Genomic DNA, 20,421 nt, shown 5'->3' with positions numbered 1-20,421 from the left:
TTCCTCCACAGATGTAACAAGAGAACACTGATGATAGATTAAGTCTAAATTATGAATTTATATATATATATATATATATATATATAAATAATACTTTCCCTAAGACATTTTAATGCAATATGATTTTTAAAATTTAAATGAGCTAGTGCAAAATTTAAATCAGCAAATGTCCCATTGACCTGGGGCAGTTTCCCTCTTCTGTACATATTTCACAAATATTCCCATGGTTCATTCACTTAAGTTCCATGAGTGAGCCTAACAAACGTGAACACTTAGGAGTGTAGCCTGAGGAACATCTGTCTAGACTTTCCTTAAAGTTCTGGTCACTTAGTAGCACCCAAGTAAACTTTTATTTTACCCTAAAGATTGAGGAAAATATTTTTAACATGTTGGTTAAAAAATGTGTTTTGACCTGTTCTCGTATACCATCACCCAAACCCCAAATCCCTCACAAAACAAAAGGAACTCTGTGGACTAAGATATGTGGATTTCTGTAACATGTCTCACAATTTGAGGGGGTGAGTTTAGTTGGAAAAATCATAGATGTCATTAAAAAACTCAGGCTCAGTATATGTTGGCATAGCTCCAACCTCAGCTGGTGTTGAGTCCTGAATCACCCTGAGGCAGAGAAAGTGTGACCACTCTTCAGTTCCTGTCTTCCTGTGACAGCACCTGTGTGTGAGGAAGTCTTCCAAAGAGGTGAGGTCTGCAGCTGTCAAGCTGATCTTCCCAGCCAAGAGTTGAATTTAGGCTACAGGTCATTAGCATGGAGCACTAGTTTTCTAGGCAATCACCCGTGCTCCTTAGACATTTGGCCAGAGTTGGGTCATTTGCAAGGTGTAATCAAAACACAAGATGAATGCTTAAATTTTAAGTGTATTACAGTAAAGGACACATTACCATCAGTCTCCCTTAAAACTATCCGCTCACATTGAATACACTTATGCCTTTATTCTTGCCACTTTCTGAAGCCACCTTCTGAAGCCATTTTCTCGAAGTCCTCTTTCCTGAATGTCTTTATAAGCCATGGTCAAAATATGTTGAATGCTGCTGCCGAGTGCCATCGCAGTGGGAGGGCAGCCTCAGAAAAACATTACAGGGCATCCTCATATATACCTTTTTCACCAGATCTAGCACAAGACTTCTGGCTCTTCCCCAGAATCAAAATGACCACGAAAGGTCGATGCTCTGAGTCTATCCAGGACACAGAGGCAGCTATGACACTCAGGAAAGAGGACTCCAGAGCTGCTTCAGAAATGTCAAGAATGATGGGATAAATGTGTTCAAAGGAAGCGGGAATATTTTGAGTGGGGCATTAATAGCAAAGTGTCTTTTATTGGGATAAATTTTTAAAAATTTAAACACTCACCATAGTTTTAGATCACACCTCATATGCTGGCCTTCTGTAAGGAAATGACTGTGGAGGTTTGATGAGCTGTGGGAGCCAGCGGTCACTTCCAGGACCATATGCCTAATGGAATTCAGAAAGGGTTTGAGCAGTGATCACTCAAAAGAAATGAATTATTTCTAGATGAATTAGACTTCAAGGAATCAAGTGACAACAACCTCATCCATCCCAGTCTGAATTATAGCCAGCCCAGTCTCTGTGGCTTGCCTTTCCCCTGCCTAGAGAGCTGTACTGTACAAAAAGAAAACAGGAAATGGAACATCTGCCTGTGACCCCAAGGGATTCGAACCCTTTCTACAGTGAAAGCAACGTGCAAGAAGCAGTTGTCCTAATGGTCCTCAACTGAGAATGCTCAAAGGCCAAGGCCCTTCTGCTGCCTGGATTCGGTTCCCTTCACAAGTGCCCAGATCTTCCTACTTCTCTTACAGGGCAAGAAATTTAACCCTGAACCGAATGGTGATGGGTAGAGAGTATGATCCTCCCCATTTCTCAGCCTACCTCATTTTTTGTCTGCAAAGACAGATAGTAAGGGCACTATTTCCTTCTGCTCTAAGGAGTGCACACATTGAGGAATCACTGTTTCACGGTGAGGGGTCTCGTGGGCAGCAGCTCAGAAGCAAACTGAATTACCAGTTAGGACGCTCAGAGGAAATGGAGGCCTAAGGAAATTTATGCGAATAAAAATTCAATATGCACTCTAATGAAATTATGGTAGCCATAATCACAGGATGCAGGGAAGGAAATTCACTTAAGACAATGCAGATGATGCCAGTTCCCTGGGCGGCTGCCCTGGCCATGTATCTGCTTAGCCAAGGGGACTCTTCCATTTCTTTACCCCTTGTTTATGTGTATTTCCATTCTCAGTTTGATGTCATGAGCTATGCTGTCCCCAATGGGGAAAGCCAGTTTTCACACTCATTTCAAATAACTATCAACATGATAATCATGAACAGAGGTGGGTACTATCTTTGTGTGGCAAAACTGTCCCAAAATCTAGAGAATTTGGTCTTCTTGAACACCCTCAAATCAGCGGTATGTTTATCCATGTCCTCATTTGTCCCACACTGTTTTCCTTCCCATTTTCTGGCTGTCATCTCTCTTTCTTCCAAAGTGGGAAAAGAGCCATGAAGTAGAAAGCTGGGATCAACATGGATATCACATACCTTCTCCTCTCTCTGATTTTCGCTCCCATCCCGACTGCCACCACCACCACACCATGGGGACCCACAGCTTCACAATTTGTTTGTTAAAGTGGACTGCCTCCTGGCCTAAGATTTAGTCTCTTTCAGGAAATTTCTAGGCCTGGTGACATGAGAGAGCAACTGAGCCATGAAGTTCAAGTGGGAAGAAACTCTCCTACCTCAGGGATGGATACCTTTCAGCCACACTAACTAAAAGGCTGTCTCTCTTGACCCTGGCTTTAATTCTTCCTATTGGCAACACTCTGCCAACCAAAGAGTCAGACAAGGCCAAGGATAGAATTTAACCTTGTAAATTCCAGTCCAGAACACTGGAATCCTGAGTCTTCAGTCCAGGGACACCTGGTCAGTCTAGTGGGCTGTGTAGAAGGGTTAGTTTAGCATGAACATAAAGACATCCACTTGTAGGGCTTAACCACACTAACAAAAGTAAATCACCACTTCCTTAAGTGAAAAGAGTCTGTAACTAAGATTACGAATTTGAAAAGGGACAATGTTGTAGATGTATTTTCTGCAGTCTTGTAGCTCTGAAAATCAAGTTTCTCTCTCATTTTGGCTGCAGTGACAATGTCTTCCCCCAGAAAGGCCATCACTTTCCTCTTCTCCCCCTTCTCTTCTGCTTCTTGCTCCTCTTTGGTGGTGCGGCCTCATTGTAAGGTAGAGAAGAAAACATTTTCTGCCCCTGTGGCTAGATAACTCTGCTCCTGAAGAGCCAGTCTTTAAGCAGGAAGGGACAGGAGCCTCAGAAGTCTCCTGCCTGACGCCTGCTCACTGCAGGGAGCAAAGAAAGGAGGCTGGACCAGCAGAGGTGAAGGAGGGGAAGAACCCAGGGTGCCATTGATTGTCCAGTTGGCCAGTGAGTGATTAACTGGATGTTATTAGGAAGGGCTGTTGATTGCCCACCAGCACCTCCCCAATGAAAGTGTAATCAGGGCTGTAACCTCCCCATGACCCTTTTTAATGAGAAAGCTTGACACGAGCCTGCCAGAATCTGCCTTTGGGGCATACAGTCATCCCTCCTCTTCTCTGCAATTCCCACATTCCACTGTAAGGCTGAGCTTCAAATGATGGTTTCAAGGAAAGCGTGTTTACAGAATTACTGATGCAGTGTCTTCCTGGATCTGAATTACAATGGTTGTTTTAATTTTAAAGGTGGCAAAGATCAACTCAAATATGGCCTTACATTAAAAAAAAAAATCTAGCAATCCCAACATTCTGGGAGGCTGAGGCAGGAAGATTGCCTTTTGAGTCCAGCCTGGGCAACTTAGTGAGACTGAAGGGCTGTAGCTCAGTACAAAGGGCTTGGGTTCAACCTCCAGCACTACAGAAAAACAAATGAATAAATAAATAAAAATCAGTCACTCAATCTAGCTGTCTTTTCAGAAGGCTTGCTTGCTGGGCCACTGAAATGCCTTGGGAACACTGGTTTCCATATGATTAAACAGAGACAGCCAGAAAAGATGCTGATGAATTTTAAAAATCCTATATTTGTCATAAGCAATTTAATTGTGAGTTACAAGTAAATTATAAGTAAAATCTGACCTGTACCAAATACTTCCTCCTGGAAAGACCTTCCATAACTACCTTACTTAATAGAGAGTCTCTCATCCTTCTCTTTTCCCTTGTTCGTTTTATTTTTCTATGTAGAAGCGCATATATTTATTATCATATTTTATTTATATATTATATATATTTAGATTTTATATATATTTTGGGGGGGTCTTGTTTTACTGAGGATCAAACCCAGGGTTTCACATGTGCTAGGCAGTGCTTTACCAACTAAGATCCATCCATAATTCACATTTTTATTTTACTGGCCTGTCATCACCTGGATTGGATGTTCTGCCTTGTTTGAAGCCTAGAGTCTGAACAGAGCCTTGTACTATTTAGGTACTCAGATTTTTTAAAATTAACACATGAATGAATGATGTCTTCAGGGCTCCCAGGACTTCAGTGATTCTTTTTTTTTTTCATTTTTTTAGCAATTAATATTAATAGCATCATGACATACAGAATTGGGATCAGCTCATCCAACCTATTTGTTTTATTATAAACAGCTAAGTTAGGTAAATATTATAGGCAGTCAGACACAGCTGAGCCTTCAGAAAGTCAGGACAAAAGGTGAAAACACTATAACCATGGCCAGAGACACATCAGTTGGAGGCCAGGCCTCAAGATAAAGACAAAATGACCAGGCCTACATACTTCCCAAGGGATGAGATAAGTGATAACACCTGGTCTAATAAAGTCTAGATAAACATCAGTCACCTTAGTGGATGACCAAGATCCCCAGAGCTATTACCTTCCTGAGAAGAAGTTCTTTATTCTTTCCATGTACTCTTGCTATGTTGGTAATTGTAACAGATGAAATACTACAAAGTGCTGTGAAATACACAAAGGCTGAAATACAAGTAAAACATTCTGTAATCACCAATAGCCATATTTAATGATGTATTTATTATGACACCTCACTAACTGAACTGAAAACATTCATAGGTCTGCTGTACTTAGCAGGGATTTCTCATGGTAATGGCAGGAATGTAAAAGACATAGAAAAGTGAAAAAGTAAAACTATGGCATAAAAATTTATACCTTTATAGACATAAAGACTTATTATGCTTTCAATTTAGACATTTAACCTAGGATTCAGCCATCAGGTCCTTATTCATATATTAATAAACCAAATGATGTTGTGAACAGACTTATTCTCCTATCTCCTAAATGTATCAGAATATGGCATTTGACCATTGGTTTACCAGTTTCCAATTGATGCCACATTTGCTAACAGAGCACAAGTTGACCAACACAAGAACTGTAAGCACTAACAAAGCAGAAATTTCAAATAAAATGTTAACTTCAAAACAGAGAACTGTATAGTACAATCTCTGGATTTCAAAAAGATTTACATTGGCCTTGTATGTGGCAGAGAAAAAAAAACTGGCACTGCTCATGTCAACATTGCACCAAGAATGAAATATTTATAGGGAAACCTATACAGAATGGAAGCTGGAGATGGAAACTTTGTACAATGAATCCAAGGGTGGAGTAGATGTTGTTGATGAGTTATGCAGCAACTATCATGTCACTTGAAGCACAAAGCATTGGCCAATGATCGCATTTTACTTGATCCTAAACATGGATGGCATAAATAGTTTGATAGTTTACCAAAAGAATAGCAAGTGAAAAATATCAGAGAAATTTTCTCGGAGGACTGGGACTGGAACTCATAAGAGATCATTTACAGAAGAGGAAAAACAAAATCTTTCTGTCCATGGAACTACACAAAATATTATGGAGTGCACTGGTAAGCTGACAGGTGAACAGGCAGGCACAGCATCTCAAAGACCTACTATAACAACAGGAAAACCAAAAAGATGTCAACTGTGCCCTACAAGTAAGGACAGGAAGACAAAACCTATGTGCTATCAATGTAAGTGACACTTGTATGGAACATGCAGTTGTCATGTGTGAAGACTGCCTTGGGAGTGACAATTGAAGTAAAGCTTTTTTGTTGTTGTTGTAGGGTTCTAATGGTATTTTCATTGTAGTCCATATAGGAATCTATTTCTGATGTTGTGTTTTAGGTTTTGTAAGCAAGTATACAGCTGATGTGAAAATGTTCATGTCTATTCTAAATACAGAACACATGTTAAGAATTTAATACCACTGGGTAAACAAGATGTGTTTTCTATAAAATGGAATACTACTCGGCCATAAAGAATGAGAAATTAGATTCATTCATAGGACAATGGATACATATTGAGGATATACTCCTAAGTGAAATAAATAAGTCACACATGTATAAATACCAAATAATTTCTCTGGTGTGAAAAACTATAATAGTACATAAGATCCTAAGGAGATAAATGACATTATGAAATAGGAAGAAAAGGGCTAAAGGTGTAGGGAAAGTGGGAAGGGTAGGGCAAAGGTAATAAGGAAAAAGAAAAAAATATGAGAAAATGAAAAAATGGAAATAAAGTGTTTGTAAATGGGGAGGGGAGGAGGGTGAAGGGAGGGCAGGGACAAGGGGAAAAAATGAGAACCAAGACCTGTCATGTAAAGGTACAAGATCCCAATAATGAGTGTAACTGTACTGTATACCTAAAATGTACCAATAAACTCAATTTAAAAAAAAAGAAAAAAAGAATGTAATACCTTATTTTATTGTTTCTGTTAACTACATACTGTATAATAAAAAAGAAACTACTGACAAAACAGCAAGGCCAATGAGATGTCAAGTATGTCCTACAAAAAGGCCAAGAAAGCAAAACACATGTGCTGTCAGTATAAGCAACATGTGCGTATAGAGCATGCTGTTGTCATGGGTGCAGATTGTCTTTGGTGTGATAACTGAAGTAAGGATTTTTTTCTGTACAGTGCTATTGGTATTTTCACTGTAGTTCTTATAAGATTTTATTTGTGTTGTTCTTTTTTTAGACTTTGTACACCAAAAAACAGTCCATGTTGAAAATTTGATGCTTTTTTATAAACATTCAATAAATTTTAAAAATTCAATGCTTTGAGTTATTTTTTCTTGTTAAGTACTCATTGTTTAATACAATAAACTCATAAAATTAAAATTAATGGATTTATCAGTAGAAATAAAAGGCCATGTTTATGTATCTTTATGGCAAAAATAGTGTTATGCCAACACTCCTGAAAACTTAGGTTGGCTGTGAACTACTCATTAGAACAATGAAACAAGGCCATAGATTAGTGGTGGCAAACCTATGGCACTGAAAGTTGTAAAAGGTTCACCATCACTCCTCTAGACTTTAGGGACACAGCTAGTAAGGAGGGATTAGACAGCAGATTCAGATGCTTGGGCTCCTGTTAGTGCTGGAAAGGTTGGCCCTAAAATAAAGTAAGAGAACATATAAGAAATAACTGAATATTTGCTTGCAGAAGGTACTTTATAGTTATATTTCAATATAGTTACAGCTACTAGTACTTATGAATTGTGAGCTTTAAAAATAAAGCCAGGAAGCTGCTCTGTGTTTGAGCAGCAGTTTTGAGATATCTACCTAGTTTTCCCAGCTAGTATACCAGCCTAAAGAAATTAACACTAAATAATTCTCTTTGTTTATATGCTGTTTTGTTAAAGGAAGAGTTCAGTGCCTTGCTAAAAGGTATTCTGCAATGCAAAAGAGGTGGATTGAGCCAGGCCAGAGGCGGACTCCTATAATCCCAGCACTTTAGGGGGTTGAGACTGGGGATCCCTAGTTTGAGGCCAGCCTAGGCTGTACAGCAAGACTTTGTATCAACAAATAAAACAAAATAACAAAACAATTGTCAATTAACCTAGGGAAGGAAACACAAAGTAAACTTGGCCTAAAATGATTCTTGGAAGTAAAAATTGTAGTGTGGCCATGCAAAGGTACTCTACAGTTGAATTCTGATTCATGATCTTTGCCAAATATAAAATAAATGGAGACTTAGGGAAGCAGAGATGTTATGCAGAAGGATTCTTGTAAGAAGTTGGAGGAGGTCTGCTGCAATGAGACCATTAGATCAATAAGAGTCTCAAAGATGAGGCAGAAAGGGTTCTTCTACGATACTGGGAGGAGGAAACACAGCTGGAAAGAACTGGGTGTGGAAAGAAGTATGAAAGGTGGAGGTGGGTTAGGACAAGTGCCAGGATGTGATTTTTCTAAAGTCAGATTCTTCTCAGAAAGGGCCATCAGGAGGTGCTGTATGCTGGTGAAGGTGGGTCAAGTTCAGGGTCTCAGATGAGAGAAGCTCAAGTTTGGTGGAGTCCAGGTAGCAGGGATTTTTGGCCAGTGATGGGCAGAGTTCAGCTAATCATTTATCAAGCAAAGAACTGGAATTTGGAGGGTCTATGTTTGGCTCTGCCCTACCTTATTTATAGGTAAATAAGAGTGTTAGCTGTGAATATCATATAAGCCACCCAAGGAAGGTTGATGGTTCCTTGCAGCAAATCCTCTCCCTGAGCACACAGGCACATGCTAGGCAAGTGCTCTACTATTGGGGTAAATCTTCAGCTCTTTAAGCACTTTCTTTTGAGTCAGGTGTTGCACTGTTGTTTAGGCTGCCCTGGTACTTGTGATCCTCCTGACTTGGCTTCTGGAGCAGCTTGGACTACAGATATGGCACTCCAACATATCTTTCAGTGACAAGTGACATAACTGTTCTGCCTATGAGCAAACGTGTACTAAGGGAGGTCACCTGTGTAGATGCAGGCAGTTGCTAGCTGATGAACAACCTTGGAAACCACTGCTGTCCCCTCACAGCTTTTCTTTTATGAGCTAGAATTATTACCTGCTTTTCTAAATTTTCATAATGGATTGATTTGCCCATGTGTACATACTCTCTACATCTACTCTCTATAGTGTAATCTTTTGGATCCTTTCAAAAACTCATTTCCTCTGGAGAGATCCTTTGTTTGAGGCCCAGTGCAATATGAGAATAAAAAGAGGGTTGGCCTGAGCATAGGCTCTGGCTGCTTTCAATGTCCTAATTTGTTTTCTTGTATGGAATTCTATATACTAATGCCTTACAAGTTAATGGTAGGTTCAGATAGGAATACATTTGATCTTCTGCAAAAGGAAAGGAGTCTAAGAGATGGATGAAGCAGGGAAGGAAAGGAGAGAAATGGTGAAAGAATCAGGAAGATGTGCTATGTTCATGTCACAACTCCCCATGAGGAATGCGATCATTACGCACTTCAAACATGGACTGAAAAAAAGCAAGTGGAAGTCGCGTGCCATCTTCAGAGCTGTATGTTGCTCTGGAGCATTATTTTTCAGAAACAGTGCCTGACCGATTCGTGGTTCTATATTCTTTCCTATTTACACTCTTTCTACATCCTAGTTTTAGATATAGAAATGGTACAGCACCTATTTCTGCTTTGCTTATGGCCAGCTGTGTTCAAAACAGAGGTGACGATGAATCAGCACATGACAATTACACGACAATTTCATTGTCTTGTGGGGCAAGTGATCAAGCTTCATTTCATTTGTCAGAAAGAGTGGAGGTGCACCCAGACATGGTCTAGGAACAAAATGCTCTGGGCATAAGAATCCAACCCCAAAACTACAAAACAACTTAGGGAGTCTTAAGCTTGATGAATCCACACAAATAAAAGATTCGGAAGATGTTTTATGAAATTCTTTCAAAAATAGCTATGCTCATATTCTTTTGGGAGCAAGTAGTGGGGATTATTGAGTCCAGTGTGCTGCTGCTGAGCTGTATCTCCAGCCTTATTTTTTTGGTACTGGGGATTAAACTCAGGTCCTTGCGCTTGCAAAGCAGGCTACCAAACCTCTGAGCTAAATCCCCGGCCCTCTCCTGCCTATTTTAATTCCCTCTTTCTCTGTGTGTGTGTGTGTGTGTGTGTGTGTGCATGTGTGTGTGTGCGTGCACGTCTTTTTCTCTGTTTCTCTCTTTCTAAGACAGGCAGGATCTTTCCAAATTACCCATGCTGGCCTATAAAGGTGTTAAATGATTTCATATTTCTCACATAAAATTTCTTTAATATATATTTGTCACAAATATACAAACTGAAAATTAGCTTTCTTGGGAGTTAGATAATAGGAGTTCTTTGTCTGAATACTTTCCTATCATGCACGAGACCCTGGGTTCAATCTCAACACTGCAGAAAAAACAAAACAAAACAAAACAAAAAACCAAAAAACCCAAAACAATAATAATAAAATAAAACAAAATTTGAGCACATCTTTTTAGGTTACTGAGATATTTTAAAGTAGCAACAGATACCTGATTGTCTACAACTGAGGCCCTGACAGTTCAATGATTTAATCTTATCAGTGTTATGGACACACCGTTTTGATTGCCCTCTAGGATAACCATTCTTTGTAGATTAGTAGACTTTTTCAGAGAGCATAAAACTAACCTTTCATGTACATTCAAAAACTTTCTAGGGTGCAAGTCTATTTTTCAATTTCTGAATGTAGCCTTCAAGACAGCAAAGCCCTCAAATAATATTCATTTGAAAAGTTTTGTCAAGTGCGTGAGCTCCAATTGCTTTTTTTAAAATAAATTCTAACTAAACACCCCAGGTATAGTCTTCCTTGGTGACAGAAAAAAAAGTGCTTTCAGTCCAGCACTACATGTCCATCCTCCCTAGCTAAATGTTTCCCCAACAATACAGGAAAACACTGACATCAATCGCTCAACCTCTCTTTATTTCACATAGCATCAGTAGGGCCCACAGGTGGCAGCTGTTGCAGGTGTGCGACCCATTGTAGAGCTCATATTAAATATAGGGTTTAATGTTCTCCTTTGACTGGATCTGCTATTATGGCCTAATAAAATAAATCATCTCCTTATTTCACTCTTTAGCCTTTGTTTGCTTACCAGTGTGAGTTTAAAAGCAGGCAAGCTTAGTGCTGCACACTACTTGTTAGTTCCAAGCTAGGAGTTTTCTGGAAAACCTTTAGAATGTTATTTCCCAACCCCTGGAGTTAAATTGCTACGTGTTCAGAAAGCATTTTCAAATTGAACAAAACATTTTTTCTCTTCTGCTTTCAATGCCTGCGAATGCCAGAAGAAATTTAATTTTAAAAGGAACCAAACCATGACATCTTTTTCTAGTTAAATCTGAGCATACGCAATACAAACAATGAATTTCTGTGCACCTCTTCTCTCTCTCTCTCTCTCTCTCTCTCTCTCTCTCTTTCTCTCTCTCCCTCTCTCTCTCTCAGCTAAGATCAAAGCTGTGCACTTGATTTGTCCTTCCAGGCCTTTGTTCCTGGACCAGGAAAGCCCTGGCTCTTTGCAGAATCCCTGTCCTTCAGCTTGCATTTGCAAGACCAAATGGTTCCTAGGACCTCAGATCCAAGATTGGTCCAAACACCATCTCCTTAAGGACCCCTTTCACAGAGAATCACCACTGCTCTCTCTCCCTCTCTGGGGGTCCACAGGAAGACTGGTAAGTGCCAAACTAGTGAAAGTTTGTGTAGATTACCAGGGTAGATTTTACAGGGGTAGGTGCATTGTTGAAGGTCAGAGACAAATGCGATTTGACTAGTTAGTTCCATACTCATAAACTCCAGAACTACAACTGGCTGCACCTCTTAATACCCAACAGACTATGATTCCATGCCAGCCTGGCTGTCTCGTGTCTTCATGAGGGCTTCTTATTTTACTTTACTAGTAAAATGTGTGCAATGCAAGATAAAGAAAGGGCAAACAGTTTTCACCTGGTTTAGAAACCAAGTTTCCTAATTCTTCATCCTTTGATTCAATTATTTTTTAAGGTTAGAAGATTCACGAGTCTTCTTCAATCCCATTCATATTCATCATGAATTACAAATCATGCCTAAACTTGTATCGAGCCATTTATCACAAAGCAAGATGCAGCCTGGCGTGGAGGAACACATCTGTGATCGTAGCTACTCAGGAGGCTGAGGCAGGAGGGTTACAAGTTTGAAGCCAGACTGGGCAACTAAGCACAACCCCACCTCAAATATGAATGAGGGACTGTGGGTGTAGCTCAGTTGTAGAGCACTTGTCCAACCCCAGAGTTTAATTCCCAGGACCACAGAAGCAAACAAAGAACAACAAAAACCAAAGCTAGATATAAACTGTGAACTGTGAGCAAACATCACAGATATAGACAGACAGATGGAAAAGTTGACTTTCCCTCAAATTAACACATCAGCTAGGCTTTAGGGCACTTTTTTTTCTTACTTTTCAATTACTCTTTGTAAAATGAGAAGTAAAAGTCATTGAACCTGCTGTATCCCCAAGAAAAGCCAGACTTTACTTAACATAATTAAAGGAAACAGCTACTGCAGAGCTTTCAAGATTCTGGAGCCAGGTAGTCATGGGTTCAAATCTTGGTCTTTTCTCTGGCCACAGCCCCATGAGAACCTTCTCCCATCACTACCTTTTCCTCAGAATGAGAACAGCAGTAGTACCTGTGCTTCTCTTCGCCATGTCTATAGAGGCCAAAGCCCCAAGACCAGCTCATAAGTGATGGTTCTTGTCTCAAATGCAAACCAGGAGACTGGTGCCCGGGAAGTCAGGAAGCCTCAGTTTCTCTGTGATTCCCCAGCTGCCTGAGGCCCATACCAAGCACAGCCCCTTCCAGGCACCATGCACACCCAGCAGAGCAAGGGTCTGCTGGCCTCTGTGGCAGCCAGGGCCAGAGGAGAGAAATCAAGATCTCGATCAGGGTGGGCTCCAGACCGGACAGAGTGCCCTCTGCTGTCCCCTGGAGAGAGACGCTGCAAAGGCTCCTCTGGGGCAGCCTCATCCTCAGGTGGAAAGAGAGGGAAGAGGACAGATGGCAGATATTGAGTCCACAAGGGCACCTGCCTTTCAGTTCTCGGAAGTCCAGAGGCCAAAATAAAGCACAGCTGCTCAGCTGTGACCGCACAGATCACTTGCCCTGAAGCCCTTCCTCCCATGCCACAGCAGTGCCTCTGAGGAGCTTAGGGCGCCTCGGCCCTCACACGGGGCCTGGAGAAAACTGGAACGCAGAGGAGGCAGCGCCCAGAGCGGGAAGCCCAGGAGTAGGAGGCAGAGAGCGAGCAAATGCTCAGGCCCCTTCCAGGCAAAGCCACATCCCTGTAGGGACAGAAGCCTCCTCTTTTCTTCACTCCTTCCTGCTTGGCTGCTTTGCAAAATAGGCTGAGGCAGGAGAGAAGAGGCACAGGAAGGACGGAGGACTAGCAAGCTGCCTTCCTCATGCCTCCGGGTAGGAATCTAAAGTACTGTACCTGCTCCTGACCCAGTGCGAAACACAGTCCATCGAGCGGGAGCACAGAGGCCTAGCGGGAGTACGTGTGGAAAGCCTGCCTCTGAATGGGCGCCTGCAACAAGCCTGACACCAAATGCCACCCCGCCGGCCAAATCAGCACAGCGCGCTTCTGAGTGATTGGATCGCGGGGGTGGTGGGGTGGTGGGGTCTCTCAGCTATGGGAGGTGGCGTAGCGCACTGTTTTAGGTAGTGGCTGTGTCGCCACGGGGAAGTGACTCGGTCTCTGGGTGTCAGATCCTCGTCTGTGAAATGGGGTTCCCACGTGAGGCACGTGGAGGGATATCCCACAAACAGCCACTGCGAGAACCACATCCGCTCAAGAATGCAGCTTCCCAAATGACGCTGTCTGGCTTTTAGGAGAGAGAGTTGTTAGGGTTTTATCAGAAAATTTCATCGGAGATAAAGAAAGACCTCCTTGTCCTACTGATTGACTCAGTCGCTGTCCTTTTGTTTTACCAATGAGAGGGAACGGCCTCAGGGACAGCGTCCAGTCCAGACCAGTGTCATTGAAGGCCCCCAGGGACCAATTCACCTGCAGTGAGTGGAAGGCAGGTGTAGCCAGAACAGAGCAACTGAATTCCTTGACTTTGCCTTTTCAAGATTTGCCTTGGTTTTGGGTCTGGCTATGACTTGGAAAGTACTGGTTTTTTTTGTTTTGTTTTTGTTTTTGTTTTTGTTTTTCTTGACAGGGAACATTAACAGCTAGAATGAAATCAAATGAGGAGGAGCAGAAGAACTAACTCCTCATTGAAACTCAGTATAAAATGCATAGTTGTTTGTGTCCTCTTAACAGTTTCGGCCTAATTTCATTTCTTAAAGAAATCTTTCCTTCAGGACCCAGATACTTCACACAACTCTGTACCCAGCCACGCTTAAAGGAACTGCCCATCCACACATAGACTCAGGGACGCATTAGAAGTGTACATAGCTGGGACTTGGTGTGATGCCTACTGTAACCCCAGCATCCTAGGGGGTGGAAACAGCAGAGAGCAGTGCGGCAATTTAGTGTCTTGGCAAGACTGTGTCTGAAGAAAAGCAATACTGGGTGAGCTGGGCTATTGTAGTTGCCTCTATCTGTGAGCCTGAAACCTGTGCTCAGTCAACAGCATCCAGATCTCGGCGGGGGGGGGTCAATCGTGAGGAAGGGGAGTGGGGAAAGAAAATGGGCACATTTTCCAGTTGTCTTCATTAAGAGAGAAAGAAGCACCAGTAACAGAGAAACCTGAAGGCGTTTGTTCACCACTCGAGTCCAGTTTTAAGGCTTTCAATGAAAACCTAAACACTAAAATGAGTACTTTTCCTTATTGTTTCACAACTAAACCAATACAGGGACTAAAGCAGCCTCCTTAGAAACAGGTACTTAATATTTAACTCAGGCTAAATTACAGATTCTACTTCAGAGGCGCTGAGGAGAATCCCTGACGCCTAATTCTAGTGCGTTCAGTGCAAATTAGAGGGTTACAGTCTTGCCATTGTCCACCCCACTCAAATACTCATTAATCTCAAGCAAGGGCCAACTTTAACAAGCAGGGAGAGCTTTTGAATTGACGGGGGGGGGGGTAGCAGTTTAAACAGAGGATTAAGAGATAATGACACTTAAAGCATCTTTCGGCACTAAAATTGACCCCAATCTATGGGTTGTGAATTATAGGGACTGGGCAGACTTTTTTCACCTCCCTAACTAACCAGGTGACAAACTCCTGCCCAAGACACAGGTGGCAGCTCATCTACATCGAGAAAGACCCTACTCTACTTGGACATGCTACCATGAAGTCCACCTTATAGCCAATTTGGGGGACTGTTTTTATAAAATGATACCCCAAATGCTATAGCAGTTAGACACTACCTACCTAGTGGGCACAATTTAAATGTAAATTTAGGCCTAGTTTGTATTATAGGTATGAATTAGCTACCTATGAATCATCAGAACGTGAGAGTTGGAGAAAACCATCATTCATATTGGAGCTCTCCAACCTAAGTTAATTTGTTCTGCAAGAACAGGATCAGAAGGACCTGCCAGAAGGAATCTTGTGCTTTTCTGGCTTATCAGTATGACTTTACACCTAGCTAAGCTTTAAAAAGTCTACCAAAAAGGGGTGGGGTGGGATTTATATTCAGGAAGTAATATTTTCTTTTCTCTTATGGTACTAGGGATTGACCCATGCCTGTTGCACTGGAGTGCATCCTCAACATTTCTTGTTTAAAATTATTTTTATACTTTTGATTTTGAGACATGGTCTTATTGAGTTGTCTAGGGGGGACTCCTGCCTCAACCTCCCAGAGTGCTGAGATTACAGGCATGCTCCAGCACGCCCAGCTAAGTACTGCATTTTCTTTCAAAGTACTCCTTCATTTGTGCAGAATGCAAGATGGCAGGCAATCTAACAATTATTTAGCAGTAGATTTGATATGCTCTTGAAACATTGTCTGATATTAAGGAAATTCACAATGTAAGAAGAAAATAGGTACGGCCACATTAGCCTTTGGTTTACAAAAGAGATGAAATATCTCCTCTCCTCCCTTCCTCCTTCTGGGTGTCAGTCCAATTGGTTTTTGCTATTTTATTTCTTCTTCCACACCATAGTTGGACCTCTTTTGATGGTCACATCACATTCATGTAACAAATTCCCACAATCCTGTTACAAGCCTCAGGGGAGCTCTACCTGGTTTCTTTCATCTTTGAGCTGGGGAAACTTCAGTACAGAGTCACGAAGGGACCCGAACAAGGTTTCACTATTATGATTATTGTCCCCGTCCCATGAAGCTCCAGCACCTGGTTCATGGAACTTTGACCCTAGTCAGTCATCTGTTCACCCTAAACACCGCTGTTTGAACCAATTATAGCCAATGTACAGAATGACCAGAGATGGGTGGAATTATGAGACTCATTAAATCATTGCTGCACCAAACCCTCCTGAAAATCTGAATTAAAAGGTAGGTAGTTACCAGCAAATGACAGGAGTTAAAAATCTAGGAGTTACAGCTGAACTATAGCAACTAAACCATTTACCAGCATCAGTTCCTGTGAATTTCTGGCTCATAGATTCCCCATAAACTTAAAATATCTGTCCTTTTCCTGAGCGAGTTTGAGTGGATCTGCAGTTCTGGAAACTGGACACACCACCTCTACTGTATCAGCTCTGTACCCCTTTCAAAACCACCAGACTCTGATCCAACCTCAATGCTGCTAGTGTTGGTGAAAACAACCACTCAGCCACCCCTGTTACAGGGCCTCCTCCCTTCCAATCAGGAAAATGACAAAAAGCCACAGAAGAGATATTAACCCTGCCTAGAAAGTGTCAGAAACAACCAGGGTCTTCAGTCTATGCAGAAACACTGTAAGATTGGTTTGCATTCGATAACACACATGGTTGATTGGCAGGAAATATAACCCTGAGAGGTTAAAAGTTAATAAGTGAGGAAAGAAGGCAAAGAAAAACTCAAAGGCAAATTTTGTATTTTTTTTTTTTTTTGAGACAGGGTCTCACTATGTAGCTGAGACTGACTTGGAATTATGTAGCCCACGCTGGTCTCGAACTCACAGTGATCCCTGTCTCAGCCTCCCAAGTGCTGGGATTAGAAGCGCGCACCACCATGCCCAGCTCAAAGGCAAATTTTAATTTAATTAGGATTCAAACAACATGAACCAGATTTTTCTGAAAGCCAGTCTTCCTTTGTGTTAAAATTATAATTATTATTTTACTTTAAAATATCAACTTTCTCTTCAGAAATGCAAATGTGAAAATCAATATATACAGATGCCTCTGAGAATTTTTGGTTGTAATTTAGTTTTGTATAATTTGTTTCTTAAATGAGGAAACTATTTTACAGACAGGGAAACTGAGGCAGAAACATTAAGTGCCCAAAGAGAGGGTTCAGGAGTCATAAGGGTACAACGGGTAGGGAAAACCCAGGTCAAAGTGTTCAAATTCCTCTTTCTCTCTCTCTGTCTTTTTTTTTTTTGTATCAGGAATTGAACTCAGGACCTTGCACTTGCACCACTGAGCTACATCCTCAACCCCCTCTTTATGTGGTTTTTGTTTTGCCTGGTGTGAGAGTGTGTGTGTGTGTGTGTGTGTACGCATAGATGTGAGGTTAAGTGTCCATGTGTGTTGTATGTTACAGCAAATCAAAAACAAGATCCCTTACGTGTTAGGTAAGTACCACTCAGCTATAACCCTGGGCCCAATTTCATTTTAAAGGATTTCCCCAGATCACTACTGATGATATTGTAAAGTTAAATACCATTTTTCAAAGTCTTGAACTTCTAAAAATCTTATGTAAAAACACATTGCCTTTGGGTTGGGGATTTAGCTCAGTGGTGCCAACACCTGCTTTGCAAGCACAAGGTCCTGAGTTTGATCCCTAGGACCAAAAAATAAAAACAAACCACATTGCCTCAGAAATGGAAAATCCATCATCACTGTATATTAGCGACTGTTAGAAATCAATTTTTAAAAGCTCCCTTGCATTGCAGATATTCCCACTATCAGGCAACATGCTTAAAATACACATCAAATACATTGCTTGAGAAAATTATTCCAAAGATAGGCTGACAACTCACAAACATTAATACAAATGGCCAATAAAGATATGAGAAGGTTTCATTAGTAAATCCATGAAATAAGAATTAACAGATACCATTTTTGTTCCCCATTGGTTATATGAGAGATGATTTGAAAACAAGAACACTTAAAGCTTAGGAAAAGGAGCTCAGTTGTGGCCTCTCACACACCCCACCAAACAGGGGGTACGATGAAGTGTATTTCCAAGAAAATACTCTAGCAATATACACCACCAGCCTTCTGTCAACCCTACGTGTAAGGCAGACATCTGCTCTTAGGAACAGGCCTACTACTCCCTAGCAGATGCTGAACTTCATTTTTGGCTTGGTTGAGACGAAGTCCAAAGACTGATCTGTGGCTCATCTTTGAAGCAACATGGTATGTATATCTAACATTAGCTGGGGCTTTAATCGTTTATGGTATCTGATTTCCCCCTAATTTTCATTTTTATCCACTTATCCCATTTTTTAAAGTCTCATTAAGAATGCTAGGATATGTCTGTGAAAAGAGGCAGGATATAAATATTAAAATACCATAAGAATAGAGAAAGAGAGCTTTCCAAGCCTCCAGGATCAATTGCAGTACCAATATTTTATAAAATGGAGACAAACCTGATTTTGTTTCATGTTACAGTGTCACTTTAAGGCTTTTGCTTTTATTTTTGGCTGTAACTGTGCCAAAGAAGAAGTCTAGAGGTCAACTGACCATTCAATCAGACAGCATGTCAACTACTTCTCTTTATGTGTTTTTATATACTGGGGATTGAATTCTGGAACTTTGTACTGAGCTACATCCCTGGCCCTTTACTTCATTTTTCAAATTTTGAGATAGGGTCTCAGGATGAGCTCAAGTTTGCTATCTTCCTGCCTTGGCCTTCTAGAGTTCTGGGCCTAGAGGTGCACACCACCATATCCAGCTTCTTTATGGGGATTCCAGTCAGGCATCCCGTGCATGGGCTTTCCTGTCCCGACAGCTAAGATTCTTTTGAGCCCAAAGATAGGTTTAAAACATTGATTTGGGAAGAAGAGGGACATTAAGACTTGGTTGATGTCTTTCAGCTAATTGAACAGGCTCTTGTCTAGTTTTCTGGGTTAAATATTGTCGGTTGGTCAATAAAGGTAGCCAGAGGATGCTGAAGAAACATTTCAGGGCTGGTAAGTGTCACAGAGCATCCTGAAGCAACCAGAGACACAGAAGCAAATCATTTTCAATCCATAAAGCCCCCCTTTCATTGACTTCAAAACACAGCCACTTAGCTGTGTTCTAAGAACCAACAGGAACCCCCTGGCAGAGGAGGCCAGGACCAAATCTACTTTGATCTTGGACAATTATTTAGCCTTTCTACACTTCAGTTTCACAATCTATAAAATGGGCTCATAATAACGACTCTGGATCGCTGGTAGAATTAAGTGCTGTAAAATATATAAAACACTGCTAACATCGGTGGCTTTATAGTCATGTATATTAAGTGTGCACTGTATGACATGACTTTTTATTATTGGAAGCACTATTACCCTGGCCTATAAAAGAATACTCACACGTTGTAATGACAGTTCAAGTCAGTTAACGAACACAGATGCCAGTAAAAAGATGTACACGAGGAAGCAGGAGCAAATATGATTGTGAGGAGAGAGAGCAGTTAATACAGCCATAAATTCCGCTAAGCTCTTTCAGACAGTAAGAGTCATCTGTAATATGACAAATGCTTTTTAAGAGCAATAAAACCCGTTTAGTCTTCATCCAGTAACAACTATCCAATACAATGTAAAATCAGACACAAACAGCTGCCTTCCGATACATTTGGGGGGAGATAAAACATTTAAAGTCCTCAACATTCAGGCTCTGTGCCATGCGTAGCTCCGGTTTTTGAGTCCCACCCCTGGAAGGGCGGCCACTAATTTCTGTCTCCCCGGAAGTGGAGGGCCAGGCCAGCCCAGTACAGGAACCCGGCCCTGCTCCGCCCCAGGCTCTTCCCAGGCCCCAAGCCCACCAGAAATTTTCCTTCCCTTCATCCAGTTTCAGCGGGGGGCCAAGACAAGCATCTCGCCTTAGCAACCCAGAGGCCCCGGGGGAAAACTGCCTCTCTGAAGGGCTTGCATGCTGCACACCTGCACCTTTCCCGCCTCCCCAGTGGAATGAATGGACCAGTTCCATCCACCCGGAGCTGGCAGGAACGCGCCCGGACCCCGCTTGCCCAGCTGCCCTGATGGACGCGGCTGCCCACACGGTTCCATCTTCAGTGGGCGGAATCAGTGGTCCTGAGCTAACCACGTACACTGTAAAGACAGCCCTGGGTTATGAAAGGTACTTTACGTGTTTACATCACCTGGCCCACTTGACCATCATAAAAGTTTCCGAAAACACACACACATATTGTACATACACTGTAGTATTTGTGTTCGAGAGTAAGTGCAACTCAAGCACCTGAGTCTTTCAAGGTTTGCAAGCCTTCAGAGGAGAACGGAGGCTCTCCCTCCTCCTCCTCCTCCTCCTCCTCCA

At 41.7% G+C, this 20,421-nt stretch overlaps 1 protein-coding gene across 2 annotated transcripts in view; it reads right to left on the bottom strand.

The window, feature by feature from the left end:
- Sgpp2 (sphingosine-1-phosphate phosphatase 2) overlaps window positions 1-20,421 on the bottom strand; it is a 69,891-nt gene that overhangs the window by 46,924 nt on the left and 2,546 nt on the right. The window contains exon 2 of one of the 2 annotated variants that reach the window (XM_019205702.1): window positions 1,370-1,471. The exons of the other annotated variant lie outside the window; for it this stretch is intronic. Within the exon in view, the coding sequence (XP_019061247.1) occupies window positions 1,370-1,372 (3 nt within the window). The 5' untranslated portion in view covers window positions 1,373-1,471. The remainder of the gene's footprint in view (window positions 1-1,369; window positions 1,472-20,421) is intronic. 2 annotated transcript variants of the gene reach the window in all.

Source organism: Fukomys damarensis, unplaced genomic scaffold (assembly GCF_012274545.1).
Source record: "Fukomys damarensis isolate Sample0158 unplaced genomic scaffold, DMR_v1.0_HiC HiC_scaffold_16, whole genome shotgun sequence".
Taxonomy (NCBI): Eukaryota; Metazoa; Chordata; class Mammalia; order Rodentia; family Bathyergidae; genus Fukomys; species Fukomys damarensis.
This window is presented reverse-complemented; position numbering and strand designations above follow the sequence as displayed.